This window comes from Oncorhynchus tshawytscha, linkage group LG32 (genome assembly GCF_018296145.1).
Source record: "Oncorhynchus tshawytscha isolate Ot180627B linkage group LG32, Otsh_v2.0, whole genome shotgun sequence".
Taxonomy (NCBI): Eukaryota; Metazoa; Chordata; class Actinopteri; order Salmoniformes; family Salmonidae; genus Oncorhynchus; species Oncorhynchus tshawytscha.
This window is the reverse complement of record NC_056460.1, coordinates 8,679,735-8,701,632: the sequence shown is the minus strand read 5'-3', so window position 1 is coordinate 8,701,632 and position 21,898 is coordinate 8,679,735. Positions and strand designations below refer to the sequence as shown.

The following is a 21,898-nucleotide window of genomic DNA, read 5'->3' as shown; positions in this document are numbered from 1 at the left end:
CGTGTAGAATGACATATGGGCTTGTGGGTAATTAGATACTAATAAGTAGTGGAGGTAATGTAAATCTTAAACAAGGCAAGATGAAGTACAATCCTATCTTAGTGGGTGCCTGTGTACTCTGTTCCTATAGTGTGTGTGTGTGTGTGTGTGTGTGTGTGTGTGTGTGTGTGTGTGTGTGTGTGAGAGAGAGAGAGAGAGAAGGGGGCATAAACAAGTAGAAATGTTGATATTGTAAAACAGGGTTCCCCAACTGGCGGCCCTCCGGTAGCTTTATTTGGCCCCCAAGTTTTTCAAACTTTAATTGTTGGACATAAAAGACTAAAAACACCAGTAAGTGATCTCCAAGTGATTTTAATTTTGAAAATCTGTTCCCAAGTATTCCCTCGAAAAATAAAGACACACGTGATCACCTACATACGTAAGAAAGGTTTGAAATTATTATGTTTGAGTCAAATATCATATATGTTTTGGCTTTTTGCAGGTCAATTTGCAGTTTATAAATGATTTGTAATTATGTTCCGGTCCCTCGATCATCCGCTCAAGAAGAAAATTGGCCTGCAGCAGATAGATGGTTTACTGTGTGATGATCCCTGTTGTAAAAACAATCAATTACCAACTAATATATTGATTTTTAAAAAGCAACAAAAATCTTTCTGAATCAAAGTTCAGAATATTAGAATGTATCCAACAGAGAAATGTTATTTTACACATACCATAAGAAAATTGGGTCTGTTATATACATATGCATATATGCTTGTACATATCCCTTACAGTGGGCTTCACAAATGTGACCAGATCTCTCTATGAGGGCTTACGTCAAATGTAAGTGATTTTGCTTTAGTTTTTTAAACATTTTATACAAACTCAGCTTCAAAATGTTTTTCATACACTGTTGGAGTAAACATGGGAATGTTATGCTGCTTTGAAAGTTGATAAAGTTGCTATCCCATTCAGGAGATTGTTTTATTTTTAAAAGCTCTTCTTTGTGAACGGCCATTTAGCATCGTTCACACCCTCTTAAGCCCCACCCATCTCTTTGAGAATTCACATGTAAACGCACAACCAACCCGTCTGTATGGTTAACCCAACCATTATCCTCAGCCAATCATGGCTATCCATGAAGGATCCTTCCCGTATAGCTCAGTGCTTTCTCCTTGACTAAACTAAGCTCATCACTGAACATTTTTATTCATATTTATGGTTCCCATACACGTTTGTAATTAAGACAAATGAAAGTTCACGTCTTCAAGAAGCCATTTCTGCAACCAAAAACAGCCCTACTGTGAAGTGGAAACTAGCGTCAAACGACCCCCTTGGAGATGGCCTGTCACAAATCTACAATAAAGTTTGACATTATCCTCAATTACCTAGCTATGGACACGAGACTGCTGTGCACCTTGATAAAACCAGATATCAAAGTTATTCATTCTCTCATCAATAGGTTGACCAGAAATAAACAAGGAACAGGATAGAGGCTTAGAATGACTGTTTTTGGGAGTGATCTAAGACAAGGGCCATCTCAACTAGTAGGCCCACTGCAAAATATTTCATCATACAAATACTTCATTCATTGATAATGTCCTTGTTTGCCAAACGGAAGACTTCATTCATTCAAGTTCATTCAAGATGAGGGTTTCTGCTAAGCTTATCAACAATGGGGGACGGAGAGGAATGTGGCTTGGAGACGTCAATTGCAAGAGAGTAAAATTCAGATAGAGCGCACACATTTGTTATATGCTCGGTCCCATTTTCTATTGTGACAAATGGATATGGAAATGGTGTTTTTCCAAATGAATGATTATTGCAGAATCATTTTGACGGTCCGCGGGGCACCTGAAGTAAATCTAAATGCTAGGTGGGAGGGCATACAGGCTGGCGCCAATGTATTAATGCACAATTTGCCCAAATGGATCATGGGAAAACTTCAACCACTTCATTTGTTATTCTACATTCTACCTTGTGGATAAGACCCATTTGAATTGTGAAAAGGAGCTGTGTAACAATCGTCTTAAATTGTTAACTTTCCTTGACTTTAATTTATGACAACTGGTTTCAGAGGACCGGGTAGGTGAAAGCATTCCAAGTATATAGGGACATGCCAAGTCCTTTCACTAGATCAGTGTTCTTAAAAGGAAAGGGAAACCAAATGTCCAGCTGTTTTTAATCGACACAAGACAGTTCAATGGAAACGTACCGTAGCAGGCAATTGTCGCATCTATTTTCTATGCAAACCCAGTAAATGTCGTCGTCAAAAGAAATCACTGCTGAAGTTAATGGTAACATAGCTACTGACCTTAACCTATTCCCAACCTTAACCAAACCCTACACCCTGACCCTAATCTTATCCTAATTTTAATCAATTCTAAAATGAAATAATGGGTTTGCACACCAGCCACATCACCTTCATCTTTCCTTTCCCCATGTCATACTGCGAAAGGACATTCAGATGTTTTCTTTGTTGATAGATTATTTCCTCAATTCTTTTTGATGGTCGTTTGATTTTGGTTTACTATATATTTTTATTTGATCTGCCTAGTTTGCCTTAATTTAATTTAGTTACCTGTTATTTACTGAACTTTTGATTTATTGAATGTTTCATTTGTCTTAGACTATCTAAATTGTTTACAATTTTATACTGAAAAAATATATATAAATGCAATTTCAACACTTTTATTGAGTTAAAGTTCATACAAGGAAATCAGTCAATTGAAATCAATTCATGACTGGGCAGGGCCGCAGCTATGGGTGGGCCTGGGAGGGCCTAGGTCTAAGGCACTACATCGCAGTCGCTAGCTGTGCCACTAGAGATCCATCGCAGCTGGCCGTGACCAGGAGACCCATGGGGCGGCACACAATTGGCCCTGCGTCGTCTAGGTTAGGGGAGGGTTTGGCGGTCAGGATTATCCTTGTCCCATTGCGCTCTAGCGACTCCTGTGGCATGGCAGACTGGGAGCATGCACGCTGACACGGTCGCCAGGTGTACGATGTTTCCTCCGACAAATTGGTGTGGCTGGCTTCCTGGTTAAGCGGGCATTGTATCAAGAAGCATTCCGGCTCTGTGGGGTCATGTTTCGGAGGACCCATGGCTCTCAACCTTCGCCTCTCCCGAGTCCATACGGGAGTTGCAGCGATGAGACAAGACTAACTACCAATTGGATACCAAGAAATTGGGGAGAAAAAGGGGTAAAAAATGTTCAAATTTTTTAAATGGGACCAACACTTTACATGTTGCGTTTATATTTTTGTTCAGTATCGACTTATGTACAACCAAATAAAATTACTTTACTCCTGTCATAAACAGCCATTGGGCCAATAAAGGAACTTTTTGTTTTACTTGTCACATGTTCCGTCTGGTTTAACCAAGCTATTATTTGCCCATTGATTGATAATTACCGTTACTGTTTTTGCTAATCCTGAGGTGTTTTGGTAATGCCCATTAGTCTTCCTCAAGAACGGCCATGAGGTGGAAAATATGGCTGCTTTTATCAATGGGCAGGGTTGTCAATTTCTTTATATTTGGGGAAGCAGGTAGCCTAGTGGTTAGAGCGTTGGGCCAGTAATCGAAAGGTTGCTAGATTGAATCCCCGAGCTGACAAGGTAAAAATCTGTCAATCTGCCCCTAAACAAGCCAGTTAACCCACTGTTCCTAGGCGTCATTGTAAATAAGAATTTGTCCTTAATTGACTTACCTGGCTACATTTTTAAAAATTAGATATGCCATACCACATGACTGTCATAATCACTAGGGAAACTCAGTTGTCATGCTGTTATACCGGTTGTGTGGAGTACAAGGAACACCAGAAGCTGCCAGCCTCAAGGTTCCCATGGCAACACTTTTGCAGTAAGAGTGCATGGGAAAACAATAAACCTGTGTATACAGTGAAGGTGTAATACATCTAGCCTAATACCACATTAATTTAGTACACACAAGTAGGATTGTGATTAGCCATTTTATATTGAAGTACATAACCCTGTATAGATATGCATACAGTAGAAGGAAAGTGATTCACCAGACAGCACATCATAATCTACTCATACTGATGATGACTCCTGATCATGGCCTATTATCACACACAAAAATGGCCCATACCACGACGTTAGAATGCATTTGATGGGGTCTGAAGTGTGCGTGGTGGAAGGCACATATCGGCTCGTGATGACAGAGCCCAGCTGTCAGTTACCGAGAAGGGATCAAGGGAAAAATGTTATGTGGTGGGAAGAGGCTGGTTATAGCTTTGAAAGTTATATCTGCCTGGAACAAAAACACACCCAGCACAGGCATCTCATGCTGCTCACACCTGACACAAGAGCCTATGATCATGAAACTACACTAATAGACTGTGGGAGTGCCAAAAGCACTACTATAAAACAGTGTGGTTCAAGCCCTGACTGCTGATTGGCTGACAGCCGTGGCATATCAGACCGTATACAACGAGTACGACAACGTGTTTATTTTTACTGCTCTAATTAAGTTGGTAACCATTTGATAGAAATAAGGCACCTCAGGGGTTTGTGGTTTATGGCCTACATACCACAGCATAGGGCTGTATGCGGGCACTCCACATTGCGCCTAAGAACAGCCTTTAGCCATGGTATATTAGCCAAAAAAAAACACCCCCCCTCGTGCCTTATTACTTCATTGTAATAGCAGATTTATAAAGTCGGTGTAATAGAGGTTGTCAATTGAAGCTAAGCTACAGTATAAAGTCAGTATCAGTCAAATTAAACAAGTGTGAGTGAAAATGACATAAAGCCCAGTTATAACATCTTGAAACAAGTTAGACATGAGAGGAAAAAAGGACAAAGTCTGATCACGTTTGCAGCAAATGTCTCTTTTTAATTAGAAGTCTGGAAAATAATTCATCATCTCACAATTTTCTCTTCAATACTCCACTTAGTTTTCAAATCATGTTTACAGAAATCATTTTTCGGGCATCTTGGGTGACGATGCGTGAAACTATCCCAACATGCATCTGACCCAAATCCTGTTCATTAATACATGACCACATTGGGAAACAAAAAAACGCATTGAAATAAGAAGGTACAAGACCTATATCACCCTGAATTAAAGAGAAAACAAAGACTTAGATTGAAGAGAGGACAGAAGGTAAATTGACAACCTGTAGTGGAGAACACAGTCATCATAGGCAAATGCGAGGTCGGTTGAACAGCTGAAGACTCTTGATTACAGAACTGGCTTTGGTACTGGAAAAGCTGAAGAGGTGTTAGGCACTCAAAAAGGGTGCCGCTCCCTCCCATTTAAAATCTGTTGGAATACGAGCTAACTGATACAATGAAGTAGTGTGTACTAAAATACTGTATTTCTAGACATACTAGGGTTGTTTTTTTTTTTTACAGAAGTTCATGAATGCTGCCTCAGACTTTCGGGGGTGAGGCGAAAAGGAATCCTAAGCAGTCACCTTTGACCCCAAAGGTCATTCTGTCTTTTGTCACACACAGAAGTTACAAATGTTTTAAAAAGTCTATTCATTAGAGAATATAAACACGTTGGAGTCCTTTCCTGTACCGAATATAAAGTCATTGGCCACTGAACCCCATTGTTGTATAAGGAATTTCAATCCTGATGTCTAGTCTAACTTTAACTGTCAACCATGCAGAGATGTATTGGTCCCACAACGGCATGCAGGACAAGACAGACGCATACATTATTCTCGAAATTGAGAACTTGTCTCACAATCTAGATATTAAAGTCATAAGAAATTGGAGGCAATACAGAGGTGATAGAATTTTGACAGTAGGACCACGATCAGAAACGAGTGTGTTACGAGACATCACGGCTTGGTCGTGGATTTACCCTGTGGGCTGCATTTATACTGTTCCTCCTGTTTGATAGTGATTGATACAACACTTACTCTCCCTCCCTCCTGTATACTGACATTGAGACTGGGTACATGAAAGCGCTTTTAAGAGTTGAAAATGAAAATAATTCAAGGTAAGTCAATTGGGTTTGTTTCCCTCTGTAAAAGTGTGTTGGGGGTTGTTGAAGGGAACAAACAAGGCAGGAAACCTCTAGAACATGAAGTCTCAAACTGGTAGATTTCGAAATGGTGCTCTATACCCTACGCAGTGCACTACTTTTGACCTAATTGTCTACTACATAAGGAAACAGGGTGCCATTTCCAGACAGACATTGTCTCCACAGTTCAGATGGATGACAGTTTTCTAGAAACCCACTCAGCCTGTTTATCAATATCTGGCTGCTTCCAACCTGAAGGCCTCACCAAAGCCTGGGACTCGATTTAGCTGCCGAAGCCGAAGATGCCCTTGATGTAGCCGGTCAGGCCGCCCTTGCCCTTCTGCTCCACCTTGTCATCGAGGGGTGGGAAGGCCACGTGGTTGAGTGCCAGGTCAAAGAAGAGGGGCTTACAGGGGATGGGCTGGAAGTCAGGGGGGAACTGGACCAGGTTGGGCTGCTTCCCCACCAGGGTGGGGTCCAGGTGGAAGGTTTCCAGGCGCTCGCACAGAGGCTGGATGGAGAGGGGTGGTAGCCAAAAGGGGTAGACAAATTAGATGGAGAAGAGGGACTGGTAAAAGTAAATGACTTGAACCTGTCATAAGGGTTGACTAGTCTGCCAGCTAGCAGAAAACATACGCTATGGTTCCAATGCAGGTCATTTTTCATGAACCAGCACTAGGTACAGTAGTGAACGACTAATACCTGCCATGTCGACATGCACTGCTCATGATAGCAGCATGACATTTCTATAACAGATTTAAGAGTGAAACCCAATCCTGTGTGGGATTACCCAATGACATAAACAAGAAATGCCCGTCAGGACCCTGTCGTTCAAAGATCATTCGTAACAATCCAAATAACGTCACAGATCTTCATTGTAAAGGGTTTAAACACCGTTTCCCATGCTTGTTCAATGAACCATATACATTTAATGAACATGCATCTGTGGAACGGTCGTTAACACACTAACAGCTTACAGACGGTAGGCAATTAAGGTCACAGTTATGCAAACTAAGGACACTAAAGAGGCCTTCCTACTGACTCTGAAAAACACAGAAAGATGCCCAGGGTCCCTGCTCATCTGTGTGAACATGCCTTAGGCATGCTGTGAGGAGGCATGAGGACTGCAGATGTGGCCAGGGCAAGAAACATCACACCAGCGGGACAGGTACAGGATGGCAACAACAACTGCCCGAGTTACACCAGGAACGCACAATCCCTCCATCAGTGCTCAGACTGTCCGCAATAGGCTGAGAGAGGCTGGACTGAGGGCTTGTAGGCCTGTTGTAAGGCAGGTCCTCACCAGACACCACCGGCAACAACGTCGCCTACGGGCACAAACCCCCGTTGCTGGACCAGACAGGACTGGCAAAAAGTGCTCTTCACTGATGAGTCGCGGTTTTGTCTCACCAGGGGTGATGGTCGGATTCGCATTTATCGTCAAAGGAATGAGCATTACACCGAGGCCTGTACTCTGGAGTGGGATCGATTTGGAGGTGGAGGGTCCGTCAAGGTCTGGGACGGTGTGTCACAGCATCATCGGACTGAGCTTGTCACTGCAGGCAATCTCAACGCTGTGCGTTATAGGGAAGACATCCTCCTCCCTCATGTGGTACCCTTCCTGCAGGCACATCCTGACATGACCCTCCAGCATGACAATGCCACCAACCATACTGCTCGTTCTGTGCGTGATTTCCTGCAAGACAGGAATGTCAGTGTTCTGCCATACCAGACGTGCCCAATCCCATTGAGCACGTCTGGGACCTGTTGGATCGGAGGGTGAGGGCTAGGGCCGTTCCCTCCAGAAATGTCTGGGAACTTGCAGGTGCCTTGGTGGAAGAGTGGGGTAACATCTCACAGCAAAAACTGGCAAATCTTGTGCAGTCCATGAGCAGAGATGCACTGAAGTACTTAATGCAGCTAATGGCCACACCAAATACTGACTTACTTTTGATTTTGACCCCCCTTTGTTCAGGGACACATTTTTCAATTTCTGTTAGTCACATGTCTGTGGAACTTGTTCAGTTTGTGTCTCAGTTGTTGAATCTTATGTTCACACAAATATTTACACATGTTAAGTTTGCTGAAAATAAACGCAGTTGACAGTGAGAGGACGTTTCTTTTTTTGCTGAGTTTAGCATGTCTGGCAGAGGCCTCCTGATATTTCACCCAAACATTGACGTTTTTCCATGTCAGTCTGCTAGGCAGCATTCCAGCTCTGTCCTGTATTGACTAAGGCAGGTCAGGGAGTGTTCTTTCCCACAGACTGGCCCATGTAAGGCAATGATCTGTGGTAGGCCCACTCCTATTCCCAACATTACTTCCTCTCACTACTGCACAACTAACTAACACACAGTAGTATTCACTACACTTCTCATTCACTCCACCATTATCTGAAAATAGCCCAGAAAGTGGCCGGGCTGGAACTTGAGAGGTACAGAGGAGTCAGAGTTAACCCAGAACTAAAGTCTCACGTAATTGGTCAGCAGCAAGATTAAGTTCTGGGTCAATGTTAAGAGAAGAGATCAAGAAATGATAGAATGAGGGGTGGAACGAGGAGCTCTACCCTCTCTTTGCAAGTTACGTCCAAATGTCCCCTTCCAAAATTCAAAAGATGCTAACACCTGCGAAATTGTGATTTCTTCAAATGACCAGTGACAAAAAACCCAAACACCGTAATTACACGCAGAATGTCTCCACGAGAGATTAGAGTTAGAGCACATTGGGTTTAGCTGTGAGACTTTGTTTTCATGTGGGAGGCTAATTTTGATTGTTCTTACCGTGTTGTCTTTCACCTTCTGCTGAGAGGGCGCTTCAGGAGCATCCTCCGTGTCTAAAATACAAACACACACCCTCAGCTTCATAACACAGGCAAAATAAACCAGAGACCACAAGTCTTACAAAACACACACCGGTCAGGTCACAACAATGACAAGTCGAGCAGAAAAGTAAATAAAAATAAAGTTGCCTAACCCAGGTAAGGGTATTACCCTATAGAAACAAAATGGCTGCCCTTGCAAGTCAGGCACCCACCTAAGATGGCTGCCGCCTGAAGCGAGTATTTCTCAGCGTTGACCTCTGTGATTAGCTCCTGCACATCAGGCAGATCCTTTAGGCAAGGGAGACAGAAAACATTAGGCCAAGACACCTTTAGACAGTCCCACAGTAGAGTATCATGAATAACACGTATGTTTACCTACATGCACCCATTTCAATGACAGACACCCCCCCACCCCAAAAAGATAATAGAACACCTACTTTGTGGATATTGGTGGTTTAATGGTTTAAACTCAGAGCCAATTGATTCTATAACATGAATAGTATTTGACAGACAAAGCTTTTCAACGCATGAGTTGTAGATATAGGTAACAGTCAAAATAATGGAAACACTTGAATAGATGAGGGATACAAAGTATATTGAAAGCAGGTGCTTCCACACAGTGCCGAGTTAATTATGCTTAGGGTCATGTATAAAAATACTGGGAAGTCCATTATTTTGGCTATCATGGCTATGCCCCCATAGGATGACAATGACCCCATCCAGGTGGCACGAGTGGTCACTGAATGGGTCGATGAGCATGAAAATGATTTAAACCACGCGTCATGGCCGCCTCAGTCACCAGATCAACCCAATTGAACACTTATGGGCGATCTGGAGCGGCGTCTGAAACGGCGTTTCCCACCACCACATTATGGAATGTCTCACGGGGGAGAAAAAAATGGCATCACATCCCTCCAATAGAGTTCCAGACACCTGCAGAATCTATGCCACGCATAGGTGCATTGAAGCCGTTGTGCCTCGTGTTGCATCAACGCCCTATTAAAGACTATGTTAGCGTTTCCTTTATTTTGGCAGTTAACCTGCATGTTAAAGCGGGACGTTTACACACTGGCCACAGTCAGTGTCTGATACCTTCAGGCTGTTGTTGAGGCTCTTCGCCTTGGACTGGACCTCCTTGGCGTACTTCAGGACCCGCTCATACAGGACCAGAGCCTCGCTCCACTTCTTCACCAGCACGTACGACTGGGCTATGAAGAAACACCTGGGGGAGAGAGAGAGAGAAAGCAGGGACGTTAGTGACTGGTGTGTACGCTTCTGTTCTGGCCCGAGGCGGATCAGAAACAGCTAAATGGCAGGGGTCAAAACAGCAAGTAAGTGTGTGTGATTACACACAGTTCACAACATTTCTTTACTAGCTTATACATCAAGGCTTTGAAGAGACACCTGTGGGAATACGTGTGTGGACGGTGTGTGTGCGCGTGCACAATGCGTGACCTCCGTGGTGTGAGCTCTGACCTGTAGGCCTTGTAGACCAGCATCTTGAGGGCCACCTCCTTCTGGAACGTGTGATCTTCCTCCAGCCCCTGCAGGGTGGACAGCTCAGCCAGACTCTGTAGAAACAGTCATGAGGCAACATCAACAAGGATAAGCTGACTCACGGGTAGAGGCTTAACCATGGAAATAGAACAAGTCAGAAAGAAACATCCTATTTCTACGGGCTTAACATTAGGGTTGAATGGCGGGCCCCCTCAGACGATCCCGCAGGTGAAGAAGTCGGATGTGGAAGACCTGGGCTGGTTACACGGGGTCTATGGTTGTGAGGCAGGTTGCCTATACTGACACTTTTTCTAAAGTGACGTTGGAGGTGGCTTATGGTAAAGAAATGAAAATTCTAATCTCTGGCAACAGCTCTGGGGGACATTCCTGCAGTCAGCATGCCAATTACATGCTCTCTCAAAACTTGACACATCTGCGGCATTGTGTTGTATGACAAAACTGAACATTTTAGAGTAGCCTTTTATTGTCCGCAGAACAAGGTGCATCTGTGTAATGATCCTGCTGTTTAATCAGCTTCTTGATCTACCACACCTGTCGGGTGGATGTTCGGCTAAATGCTCACTTACAGGGATGTAAACAAACTTGTACTCAAAATTTGAGAGAAATACGTATGGAACATTTCTGGGATCTTTTATTTAAGCTCATGAAACCACTTTATATGTTGCGTTTATATATCTGTTCAGTATAGTTTTTGGACTTGACCCTGGGTATGCTGAGTAAATAGAGGTATTTGAACTTTCTCCAACTCTATGAATGGTTTGGATGTTTTGTGGTTATGAAGCAGGAAAATATCATACCATCTAGTTTCACTATCAATTAGTGTAACATTATGAGATGACAAGGACAGACATTTGGAACGTGCCAGATATGTTACATTGTGTTGTGTTAGAGGTGTATTCATTAGTGCACACAACAGCAAAACATTTTTCAATAGAACTAAAAAAAGGTTTTTATTGGACGACCTCGGGTAGTACCGCCCTGTTTTACTCGGTTTCCTTCCGTTTTGTGGCTACTGAATACGACCCAGGTGTGTGTTTGTACCTGGAGGATGATGTCGTAGAGACGGATGAGGTCCTGGGGGCGAGGGCCCCTTTTGTTCTCGTCCGTCTGCGGCTCCTTCAGCTTGGCCTGCAGCATGTGGGCCATGCTCTCGTTCCTCTTCACCACCGTCCACAGCTTGATGTAGGTCAGGTAGCTATGGAGGGACACACACACATACATACACAAACACAGGTCAAAGACTGATCCCATGTACAGATAGGCTCTTATTTCATATTTGCTTGCATTTCTCAACTTCTCAAAACGCATTGGAGAAGACAGTCTGAGGGGAGGGACATTCTCCAATACAGTTGAGGATGCGGTGAGGAGATCGGGTCGCCTCGCATCCTCTGACAAAATGTCAGACAGAATGACCTCTCTTACCTGTGCAGGAACTGCAGGTTGGACACCTTTCCACTGGCTTCATCAGATCTCTCTCGCTGCTTCTGCAGAGTTGAGAAGTCAGGGAGCATTTAGCCATAGACAGATAGTGACAGGGTCTGGTACAGTCCTTCACCCTCCTACTCACGTTACTGTTTATCCTATGAACTTTACTACGTCAGGTCAGTAAACCCAAGTATCAATGTGAACCCCGGTCAGTTCGTAACCCTAACAGTCATGTGTGTAACTTCAAATGTATCAGTCTATAACCTCAAATTTGTCAGTCTGTAACCCAGACAGTCATGTCTGTAACTCTTACAGTGTCAGTCAGTCATACCTACCGCTTCAGTTTTCAGCTCCTCCCTCACCGCCTGGATGGTGTCTCGGCACTCGGCTAGTAGGGTCTCGTACAGACGCTCCTTGGTCTCCTCATTGGCTGCCTGTGGGGGAAAAAAAATGGTGATCCAGTAGAAATATGACATACAATATAAATTCACATTTCCATATATACACCTCCCCTGATTTTCTCCAATGGGTATTGAGAAGGACATTAGGATAGAGGACGTGAGGCATAAGCAAGAGAGATCTTCCCTATCCTTGTGCTGCGGAAATACCCACGGCAGCATTTTACTCACACGTGTGTCATACTTGAAATGGTTGCCTGTTAGAACCTTGCTTACAGTACCAATCAGATTAAATCATGCAAATATTAGTGTAAAAGTAAGTCTTGGGGTAAGGCTGTGACTGGGAGAGAGAAGTATGCAGCAGAGCAGGTTGCTGTAGACATTCCTGTAGAAGGTACATTCCTAGAGTTACTGTAGCTCAGGACCGATGTGAAAGAGAAGCCTTGTTCTTCATTGTCACCCAAGATGTAACACAGGCTTATTGTGTACGTTACAGTAGGCTAACTTGCAGGTTTGGGAGGCAGCCAAGTGTTGTGGTTTAGACTGACATTTTTACATAAACAGTCATTTTCAAAGATTAGTCAGAAAGATTAAAAGTATCGTCAATGACTCACATGTCCTAGTTTGAACGTCCTAGCAGTGACCATGTTCAATTTAAAAAATGTTGCTAATAAAAAAAATGGTTTGTTATATATTCACCTGCTGACTAATGATTGCTTGTGTTTTTGTCAGCTAAAGAGAAGACACTGGCGAATCCTCTGAAATGTACTGTCTCACAAGCATGTACACCGATTCAGAGGATAAGATGCCGCAAAATTATTTAAGATTGGATGGATTTAAGTGCTAAAACATGGCGGGGAATGTTTTACTTAAAAACCGACAATTCTACCACTTTTTAACCTCCAATTCCTCATCTCCAGCACCATACCAGTGTCTACATATTTGAAAACGGCACATTTAAATGGATGTGTTTAAAAAATATATAAAAATATCAACAAAAAAAATGCTTATCCTTCAGCAAGTTTCCATCCAGTTATGCGGGTAAAGTAACTGGTTATAAATATATATATTTTTAAAATCACAACAGCTGTGTTGAAACCTGATGGTTTCAGTATAATTTTATATATGCCGAAAGATAGTGTTCATTCAACATGGTGGGATCTTTTTGTGTCTGTAAAATTAATTGTGTGAGAAATGGTGGAGGAAACTCCTTAAAATGCACAAATATTGACATTATAATCATTATACTGGAGTCACGAGATGATATGGTGTGTGGTCGTCCCACGACAACTCCGGGAAACCATGCAGTTTAGTAAGCTAGGCAGTTTAAATAATTTCCGATGAACTTCACAGGGTGGTGAAAGTGCCCGGTGATGTTGATGCACCTTTCCAATAAATTGAAGGACTTATTCTGGTGACATGCTGATCGATGCTCGACTGCCATTTGACAATAAAGATATTCTCGCTCTTAATTGCGTCATGTTGAGTAGCCTACCCGCACTGTTAGGCTTGGGCGGTATACCGGTTAGACAGTATACCGGGGTATTTCGACATACCGGCGGTATGATTTGAACACCGGCCAAAAGAAAAAGTGAACCAAATGCATCTGCCGGAGATCTTAGCTGGACATAATTTGGACACAGCTTAGATTTCGTTTTAAAAAACAGGGGCGTAAGCGTGCACCCGCACACATTGTTTAAATGTTTATTATGTGTACGAGGGTGCACGCTACGCCCCTGCTTATAACAACAACTATTAGAAAGCTACAGGCTCCAGCTATGCATTTGGTTTGCTAACTTGACATCTGGCGGCTAGATGTAAAGATCACGGTTCTGGTTTACAGCACAGACAACCAATCTTTTCCGTGATCAACATCCCGGTTGCCTAAATTGTTGTGCGAAATAAAAAAATCTAACTACTTAAACTTTAAAAAATATTTTGCGCCCCTTGCGTGCACCGTTACTACCGTATACCCCGGCATGGTACAGAAACAGTAGGACTATGAAAATCTGGATAACGCCCAACCCGACACAGTGTATCTGACCAGAGTAGGGACATTTACTATTTAACGCAACAGTTTGAGACAGTTGAAAATGTGATGGAAACACATTTAACTTTCAACATTGTTCCCGGTACATGAACGTAAGAGAGAAAGTACATTGTGTGCATTACATCGTCACACACTGATTTTTCAAAGTCCGTTTTGTGGATTTTGGAATATCCGCATCAAATTCTGCCCCCAATTGGATGGAAACCTACTGTGTGACACACACAGGGTAGGATAAAAAAAAAATATATATATATATATATATATAAAAATAAATCCTTTAAGAAGTTTCTAGCCAGAGGGATGGCATTTTCTTGCTCTCCACTTCACCATGAATCTCAGTGTTTGAAAATCACTGTTTTTCAAATGTAACGTTTAATGTCATCGGGTAGAATGTGTTAACATAATATATTTTTCTACAAAAAGTAGAACTCCACCATTTTCACATATGTAAATGTTACTGTGCTGGAGATAATGAAAATGAAAAGCTGTGAAAGTTGCCATTGAACACAAATTCGTAGTGGGCAGACAATGAAGTAACATTCACTCCTATCCATCCAGCATGTAGTGAGGGTGTCTTGTGGTGACACACAAACCAGTGCCACCACCCTGGCAACACCTAGCCCCTAAAAGGACTGGGAGAACCAGTCTGGTGTCTTCTGTGCTTTCACAGAGAACGGGATGGCGCATCCTTCTTCAGTATGTCCCCTAGGGCTTGCGCATGGCCTTAAATGGCAGTTCCGTTGGAATGGTTGAGGGATTCCTCACGTACCCAGACAAATGTAACCCGCAGAAGTCCTTTGGAGGAAGGAATGTTGACAGATACAAATGTCAAATATAAAAAGCAGAAATGAGAAATAAAATAGTTGCCATATGACATTTTGACCTTACCTAGGCCTCCTTTTAAGATTCCATAATGTTTCATTTGTGTGCTACAAAGCAAAAACGCATGTCAAATGAAGTATTTTAATGTTCATACATTTATGAATATTGAAATATAGAAACATGAATATTGAAATGTTTAGATATTCTATATGAATTGTTGGACATAATATACTCCACAGGCATATCAGAGTGGGATCAAAGCTACTTTTAGAGTATGTAAGCATTACCAACATAGTGAATGTGAAAATGGATTCAAAATTGTCACTCTACTGGTGATTTGCAGGATGTGCAATGATACAAGTAAAAGGAGGGTTGTGACTGGTTACATTGTCTACTATAGCAATTTCTCTGTATAAAATGGGCCATAACTTTAGACAACTGAGGTAGATAAAAGGAGAGTGTAGAAGTAGAGGCAGCCATAGGGGGAAAGGTATTATGGTCCAACTGGTTCTGAACCCTTGTGTTCCTCACATCAAAATGGTACCTTCCCATAAACGTAACAGAATCATTGACTGACATACCAATTATAGATCAAAGTGCATGAAATGTTCACCCTCGACTCAAAAAGCAAATTTGGATACAACTGGTTGTGGACAGGTAGGAGGGTAATTTATGACCAGACCCAAATTCAGCCTTACTTCAAAAGTGTAAGCACAACAATTACATGTAATGCTACATCTAACAGAAACGATGGTCCCACTCCCAAACTGATAACCATTTCGCTCCGATGCTAGTCTGTCCATAGACACTAGGGCTGATGGGTGTAGCCATGTGAGTTGCTATGCATGGAATGCAGTTTGACAGCACGAGTGGCAGCATGCCAGAGCCAAGTGCAGGTGGGTGTGACTGGTGTGGCCGCAGGGTGGAAGAGGAAGGTCGACAGGAAGACCGACAGGGAAGGTAAGAAGAGTCTGACAAGAGACACCTGTCAGTGAACTGTAGTGGAGCGAACGCCACATACTGAGACCCAAGGTGAACGACACGAGACGATAGCCACCGTTGGGACTCCCGACCTGCCTTTAAGGGTAACCTCTCACTACAGACTCGTTGATAACAGCTTGATACTGCTAAAGATAGAGCACCGACTAGGCTGCGCCACTAAACCCCTGTTCACAAACAGATTCTCGAGTTCATAAGGCATCCTTGTTCACTAGGCTCATAAGTTTGCTACTGGCCCCATAGCTACTTCACACTAGCCCATAATGAAGCAGAGGTGGCCAAGCAGAACAGCAAAATCCTTTTCAGGGCTTGACATTAACATTAAGCCACTTGTCAGTTGGACAGTTTCTTGACTTGTCTGAAAGCTCAAGTTACTGCCCCCCAGGTGACTGATAAGCATGTTGGAAGAGGCAAAGAACGAACACGAGTAGGGTTTAACAATTTTCCTCACTAGTTAGTCTGTTGTCTATCATTATTTAATAGGCTACATGCTGCCATGTCTCCATCGCTCTCGGGCAACGGCCCACTTGCACACAGGTAATGCACATGTTTTTCTGAACGTACAAACCCTGTTTGCTGACCAAAAACAACTGGGCAAATAACTCACTAGCTAGCAAGGAATAAACAAATGCTCACAGGGTGATCTCAAAAAGTGCACCTTGCAACCACGGGTGATTGAAAGACAGCTCGTGCCTGTCAACGCAATACAATATTTCTACTCAGATGCTCTCTGCAGAGATCGGGAAAACGGTGCGCGAGACAACACATCTAGAAGGCGCTTAGATTCAATTCGAATCTGAGCAATTGTTTGACGTGCAAATTATTTGTCCAGCCGGACAACAAATCTATATTCTGCTTGTCCGACTTGTTGTTGTTGCTTGTCCCAGACAAGAGGACAAGCGTTAATGTCGAGCCCTCCTTTTAACACTACCGTGCTGACCTGAATCGTACTGTGCCGGCTCGGATATTTTATTTTCACATGGTCCTTTCTATTAACTGCGGTGGATGCGAAACCAGAACAGTCAAGTTCTGCTTTGGCTCAGCAGTGTGATAATGTGACCAGTCCCTTGGTAAGGTCACTGACCTGGGCGATGGCGGCCTCGTTGTCTCCCAGGCCCAGCAGGAAGATGCGGGCCTTGTCGATCTTGACGGGCACCGTTCGGCCTCGCCACTCCACCTCACTCATGGTGGCTGCCTGCTTGGCTCTCGTCTGTGTGATTAGGGCCTGGAACAATACCATAATCATTCAACAGTATGCTACATAAGACAGGTCTGTTCCAACATCCACACTAGCCTACTACTGATAAAGAGAGCAATGTCTTGGGCCTGCATTCTAAGTGGTATAACAGTATGGACAATGGAACAAAGTGATTCTCTCTGCACTAACAAGTAAAATATAGATGATGTAGGGACAGATGTATGGCCCTACTTTCCAGTAGTAAATTAGTAGTTACCATGCATGTGTTCTACAGTGAGAGGGACCCCCCACACACTGACCTCTAGTTTCTCAGCCATCATGCCCCCTCCTCCTCCTGCACTCAGCCTCATCTGCATCAGCTCATTCATGGCATTCTGGTCACCTGGAGTCAGAGGGGAGTAGGGTTGTTCAGGACCAGTCAAATGAACAGGAATGAGTTGTGTGTGTGTGTGGGAAAGAGAGAAGCGGTAGAATGCATATACTTCCGTTTAAAAGTTTGGGGTCACTTAGAAATGTCCTTGTTTTCCATGAATACATACATGAAATGAGTTGCAAAATGAATAGGAAATATAGTCAAGACGTTGACAAGGTGACAAATAATGATTGTGTCCTTCAAAACTTTGCTTTCGTCAAAGAATCCTCCATTTGCAGCAATTACAGCCTTGCAGACCTTTGGCATTCTAAATTTGTTGAGGTAATCTGAAGAAATCTCGCACCATGCTTCCTGAAGCACCTCTCACAAGTTGGATTGGCTTGAAGGGCACTTCTTACATACCATATGGTCAAGCTGCTCCCACAACCACTCAGTAGGGTTGAGATCCGGTGACTGTGCTGGCTACACCATTATAGACAGAATAACAGCCGACTGTTTCTTCCCTAAATAGTTACTGCATAGTTTGGAGCTGTGCTTTGGGTCATTGTCCTGCTGTAGGAGGAAATTGGCTCCAATTAAGCGCCGTCCACAGGGTATGGCATGGTGTTGCAAAATGGAGTGATATCCTTCCTTCTTCAAGATCCATTTGACCCTTTGCAAATCTCCCACTTTATCACCACCAAAACACCCCCAGACCATTATTGACAGATGGCATCAAGCACTCCTCCAGCATATTTTCTGCATCTCACGAATGTCCTTTGTGATCCGAACACCTCAAACTTAGATTCGCCTTTCCGTACAACATTGACAATGTCTAGTGTATTTCTGATAAATGTGAAGTTATTTTAATGGTTAGAATAAGTGCTTTTCTTTAAAAAAGGACATTTCTAAGTGATCCCAAAGTCTTGAACGGAGGTGTATGTGATTTTGTCGATATGAGAGGTGTGAATGCAAATGAAAGTGCAATCCACTGTCAATCTGAGCGACGGGATGCATGTGTCGCCTACCTATGTTGTAAGCACAATAACGGATATTGGGTGAGATCTCCTCCACACGCTGGTGATACAGCACTGCCAGCTCCTCAGTAAAGGCACTGGCCAGCTTCTCATAGATGGTCCTGAGAGAGGTTACAATACAGACACATGGAATTTTCTATCGTTCACAAGTAGCAAGATGGTGGTCCGAGAACACAGCTATATGCTGAATGTGTTTGGATATGTTAAGCACACGTCTACACGTAGGTACATCTTGTAAACAGACAACTTGACATCTGTCAACATACAATGTAGCCTACATTCTTGAGGCCTCATTTGCCCCATGTGAAATTATCTTAATACGCTAGATCAAAAGCTCAGCAATCAAAAAAAGGGCCACACCACGGCCTTTAGGTAGCATAGTAGGGTCAGACTCACTTGCACTTGTTGAAGGCCTCCATGGCATCCTTCCACTCCTGCAGCTCAAAGCGCACCATGCCACTCAGGTAGGAGGTGTAGGCCTGCAGACAAGTTGCATTCATTATTATTAATTCAGAGGTCATCAGCAGCTATTTCCGCTAGGTTAGAAAGACAGGGCCCTGAGGCGCTCTTTCCTCAAGGACACGCCCAGCTGCCTAGACTGTTGGTTCCTCAACTGATAAATATTTGTCTTTAAATATTAGTTTCAGTTAAATTGTTACTTCACTTGCACAGAATTTGAACCACATGTTGAAGTAAATGAAGGTGAAACAACAGGGAAAGTCACTGGCTCTCCAGGTCAGGGCATTACCCTACCTGTGCTTCCAGTTTGGTCTTGGCATCTACACGAGGGCTCTCACACAGCTTTTCCAGCCTCTCTCCATGTTTGGCGGCCTTCCGCAGGCGGGACAGCAGGTGGAAGCGCTTGCGGGGCTCTGTGTTGGCCTCCTGCTTCAGCTGCATGGAGTAGCTCCACGCCCGCTCAGCCTCCATCAGTACCAGCAGTAGATACCTAAAAAGAGGATTTGTTATATTCAAGGGACTTGGACCAACTTTAGTGCTGGCTGCTATTTTGGTGCCTCTCTGGGCACTCCATGCATTATGAGTATTTTGATTGTAGTTCTAGAACCAAATTATGGTTGCCGGCAGCTTTCATGCACATCATGCATGAAGTATTTGGATTGTAAATCCAGTTGTACTTTAATACTGTTGTAAGAACGGGAACGGGTGCTATTACCTGTTGTCAGAGTACCGGTTGTCAGAGAGCATCTCGACAGTCACTTTCTTCCCAGTGAACTTGTGCCTGTTGCCGCACTTGAAGCCCAGGGTCTTGCGCAGACGACGCAAGCGCCGGGAGCAGTACCCCCTAGGACAGAGAGAAAGAGATGGGTGAATTTTACAGTGTGTAACTATGAGCCAACAGAAGGTATGGTCTATGATTGTCAAACTCCGATTCGCTGCCATAGTCCAGTCCTCAATCTCACCTGTATCTTTGATAATCCCCGTGTCGCAAGCCATGTTGTTGCTGGGAGTCCTTGATGATCTGGAGAACTGCAAGTCTGCGTTAAGGGCCAGTCTACTACATTCACACAGGAACCTTTAGCTAGCTAACGTTACCTACACAGTGGCGCATGAGAAAAGATCACAGTAAATATACTTTAGCAGTGGATTTGCATTATGTGATGGATGTAGCAGGTTGACAATGTTAATTTACTTAAACATTATTTTAGCAATATTCTAATGAAAACATCTGTAAACCGCTTTTCTAAGGACACGTAGCGCTAGCCTTCCGGCATCACGTTAGCTAACCAACGTTAGTTAGGCAAGCCCACCTCCACCAAAAAATACTGGTGTCGCAAAATTACATATTGGTCCCGGGTCAGCTTTATAGCTTTAGAAAGGATACTCTCCAGTCCTATTCCATCTTCCGTTGTATTTTCTTTATTCTCATCCATAGGCAATATTTTTCCTTCATTTTGCTTGTCTAAGGCCATTTTTTCTGCTAGCAGCACACGTCCAAACTGACCCGAAGAAATGCACCGGAAGTAAACTCAAGCGTCAGCGTCATCATACCTTTTTACGCAATTCTTGCCATGTTTACACATGACACGCAACACCAGTGAAGCACATAATTCAAAACAGTTCAACAACACGAAAAAAACAATTATACTAAAACATAAACGCAAACACATAAGTGTTATTCCCATGTTTCATGAGCTGAAATAAAATATCCTAGAAAGTTTCCATACGCACAAATCGCAAAAAAAAAAAAAAAAAAAAAAAAACTGCACACATTAGTTTACATCCCTGTTAGTGAGCATTTTCTCCTTTGCCAAGATAATGCATACACCATCTTCGTCTTCTGAGTTTAACAGCAGGTGGGATCCAATATACTGCATTACCGCCCCCAACTGGACTATAATATAAACCCATTATAATTTTTTTTAACTAGGCAAGTCAGTTAAGAACAAATTCTTATTTACAATGACAGCCTAGGAACAGTGCCTTGTTTAGGGGCAGAACAACAGATTTTTACCTTGTCAGCTCGGGGATTCAAACTCGCAACCTTTTTGGTTACTGGCCCAACGCTTTAACCACTAGGCTACCTGCCACACATACACACAAAAACTAATAATTCAAAACTAGTCATACATTCATTAAATTGCCACTACCCAATTCCACTACGTTGACCCTATCTACTCCTGCACCATGCCAATGGCCTGGGAGGACGGAACACCACCACTCAACACACCCTGTAACTCTCCTGAAGTAAACAATTATTAAATAAAACTATTCTAAAGTCAAATCTGGCATACCCAAATACTTCTCTACAGCTGACACCACATCTGTTTTCTGTGATTGACATTCCATTTCAGCAGTACAGTTGATTGAAGTACATTGCTATGAAGTACATTGCTACATTGCTTTGAAGTCAACCTTACTGAAGCATGTCACTCGTTGGCCTATCCCTCTGTGCTGACACAGATCTACTACTCAAAGGGATCTTCTCAGGATACCTCACCCTTGAATCATCCTCTACTTTCTTCACTACATCAGCATACCACACCTTCTGCAATACTCTGACTCTAGCCACCTCAACCTCCCTCTCTCGCACCGGACACTTCTGATCCCCAGCAACATGGGCACCCCTACAGTTAACACACAAAATGTTATCCACCAAAATGACACAATCCTCCATCCCATGCCCTCCTGCACACTTCCCAAATCTTGGAATCTCCCTCCTTCAAACTGCGGCAACATGACCATAAACATTGCACCTGAAAAACCGCAGTGGATTCGCCACAAAAGCTCTAACAGGATAACTGATATATCCTAACATGGCTTTGTTAGGAGCACCCCTCGA

At 43.2% G+C, this 21,898-nt stretch overlaps 1 protein-coding gene across 1 annotated transcript; it reads right to left on the bottom strand.

The window, feature by feature from the left end:
• Positions 1 to 4,811: 4,811 nt before the first annotated feature.
• LOC112230330 (signal recognition particle 68) lies at positions 4,812 to 20,596 on the bottom strand. The gene is made up of 16 exons (XM_024396570.2): positions 20,441 to 20,596; positions 20,019 to 20,085; positions 19,772 to 19,900; positions 19,351 to 19,546; positions 18,994 to 19,076; positions 18,589 to 18,698; positions 17,508 to 17,590; positions 17,095 to 17,235; positions 12,077 to 12,175; positions 11,739 to 11,800; positions 11,358 to 11,511; positions 10,275 to 10,369; positions 9,891 to 10,020; positions 9,011 to 9,086; positions 8,758 to 8,810; positions 4,812 to 6,488 (listed from the first exon to the last, which is right to left on the bottom strand). The coding sequence occupies exons 1-16, from the start codon at positions 20,526 to 20,528 to the stop codon at positions 6,261 to 6,263; spliced, it is 1,794 nt and encodes a 597-aa protein (XP_024252338.1). The 5' UTR covers positions 20,529 to 20,596; the 3' UTR covers positions 4,812 to 6,260.
• Positions 20,597 to 21,898: the final 1,302 nt, after the last annotated feature.

Excerpts from the sequence above, each read along its gene's own strand:
- LOC112230330 (XM_024396570.2), bottom strand. The coding sequence starts at position 20,528 with ATGGCCTTAGACAAGCAAAATGAAGGAAAAATATTGCCTATGGATGAG. Across the intron at positions 19,547-19,771 it reads AACCGGTACTCTGACAACAG|GTATCTACTGCTGGTACTGA; the intron begins GTAATAGCACCC and ends TCCTCTTTTTAG. Across the intron at positions 6,489-8,757 it reads AGAAGGTGAAAGACAACACG|CCTCTGTGCGAGCGCCTGGA; the intron begins GTAAGAACAATC and ends CTCTCCATCCAG.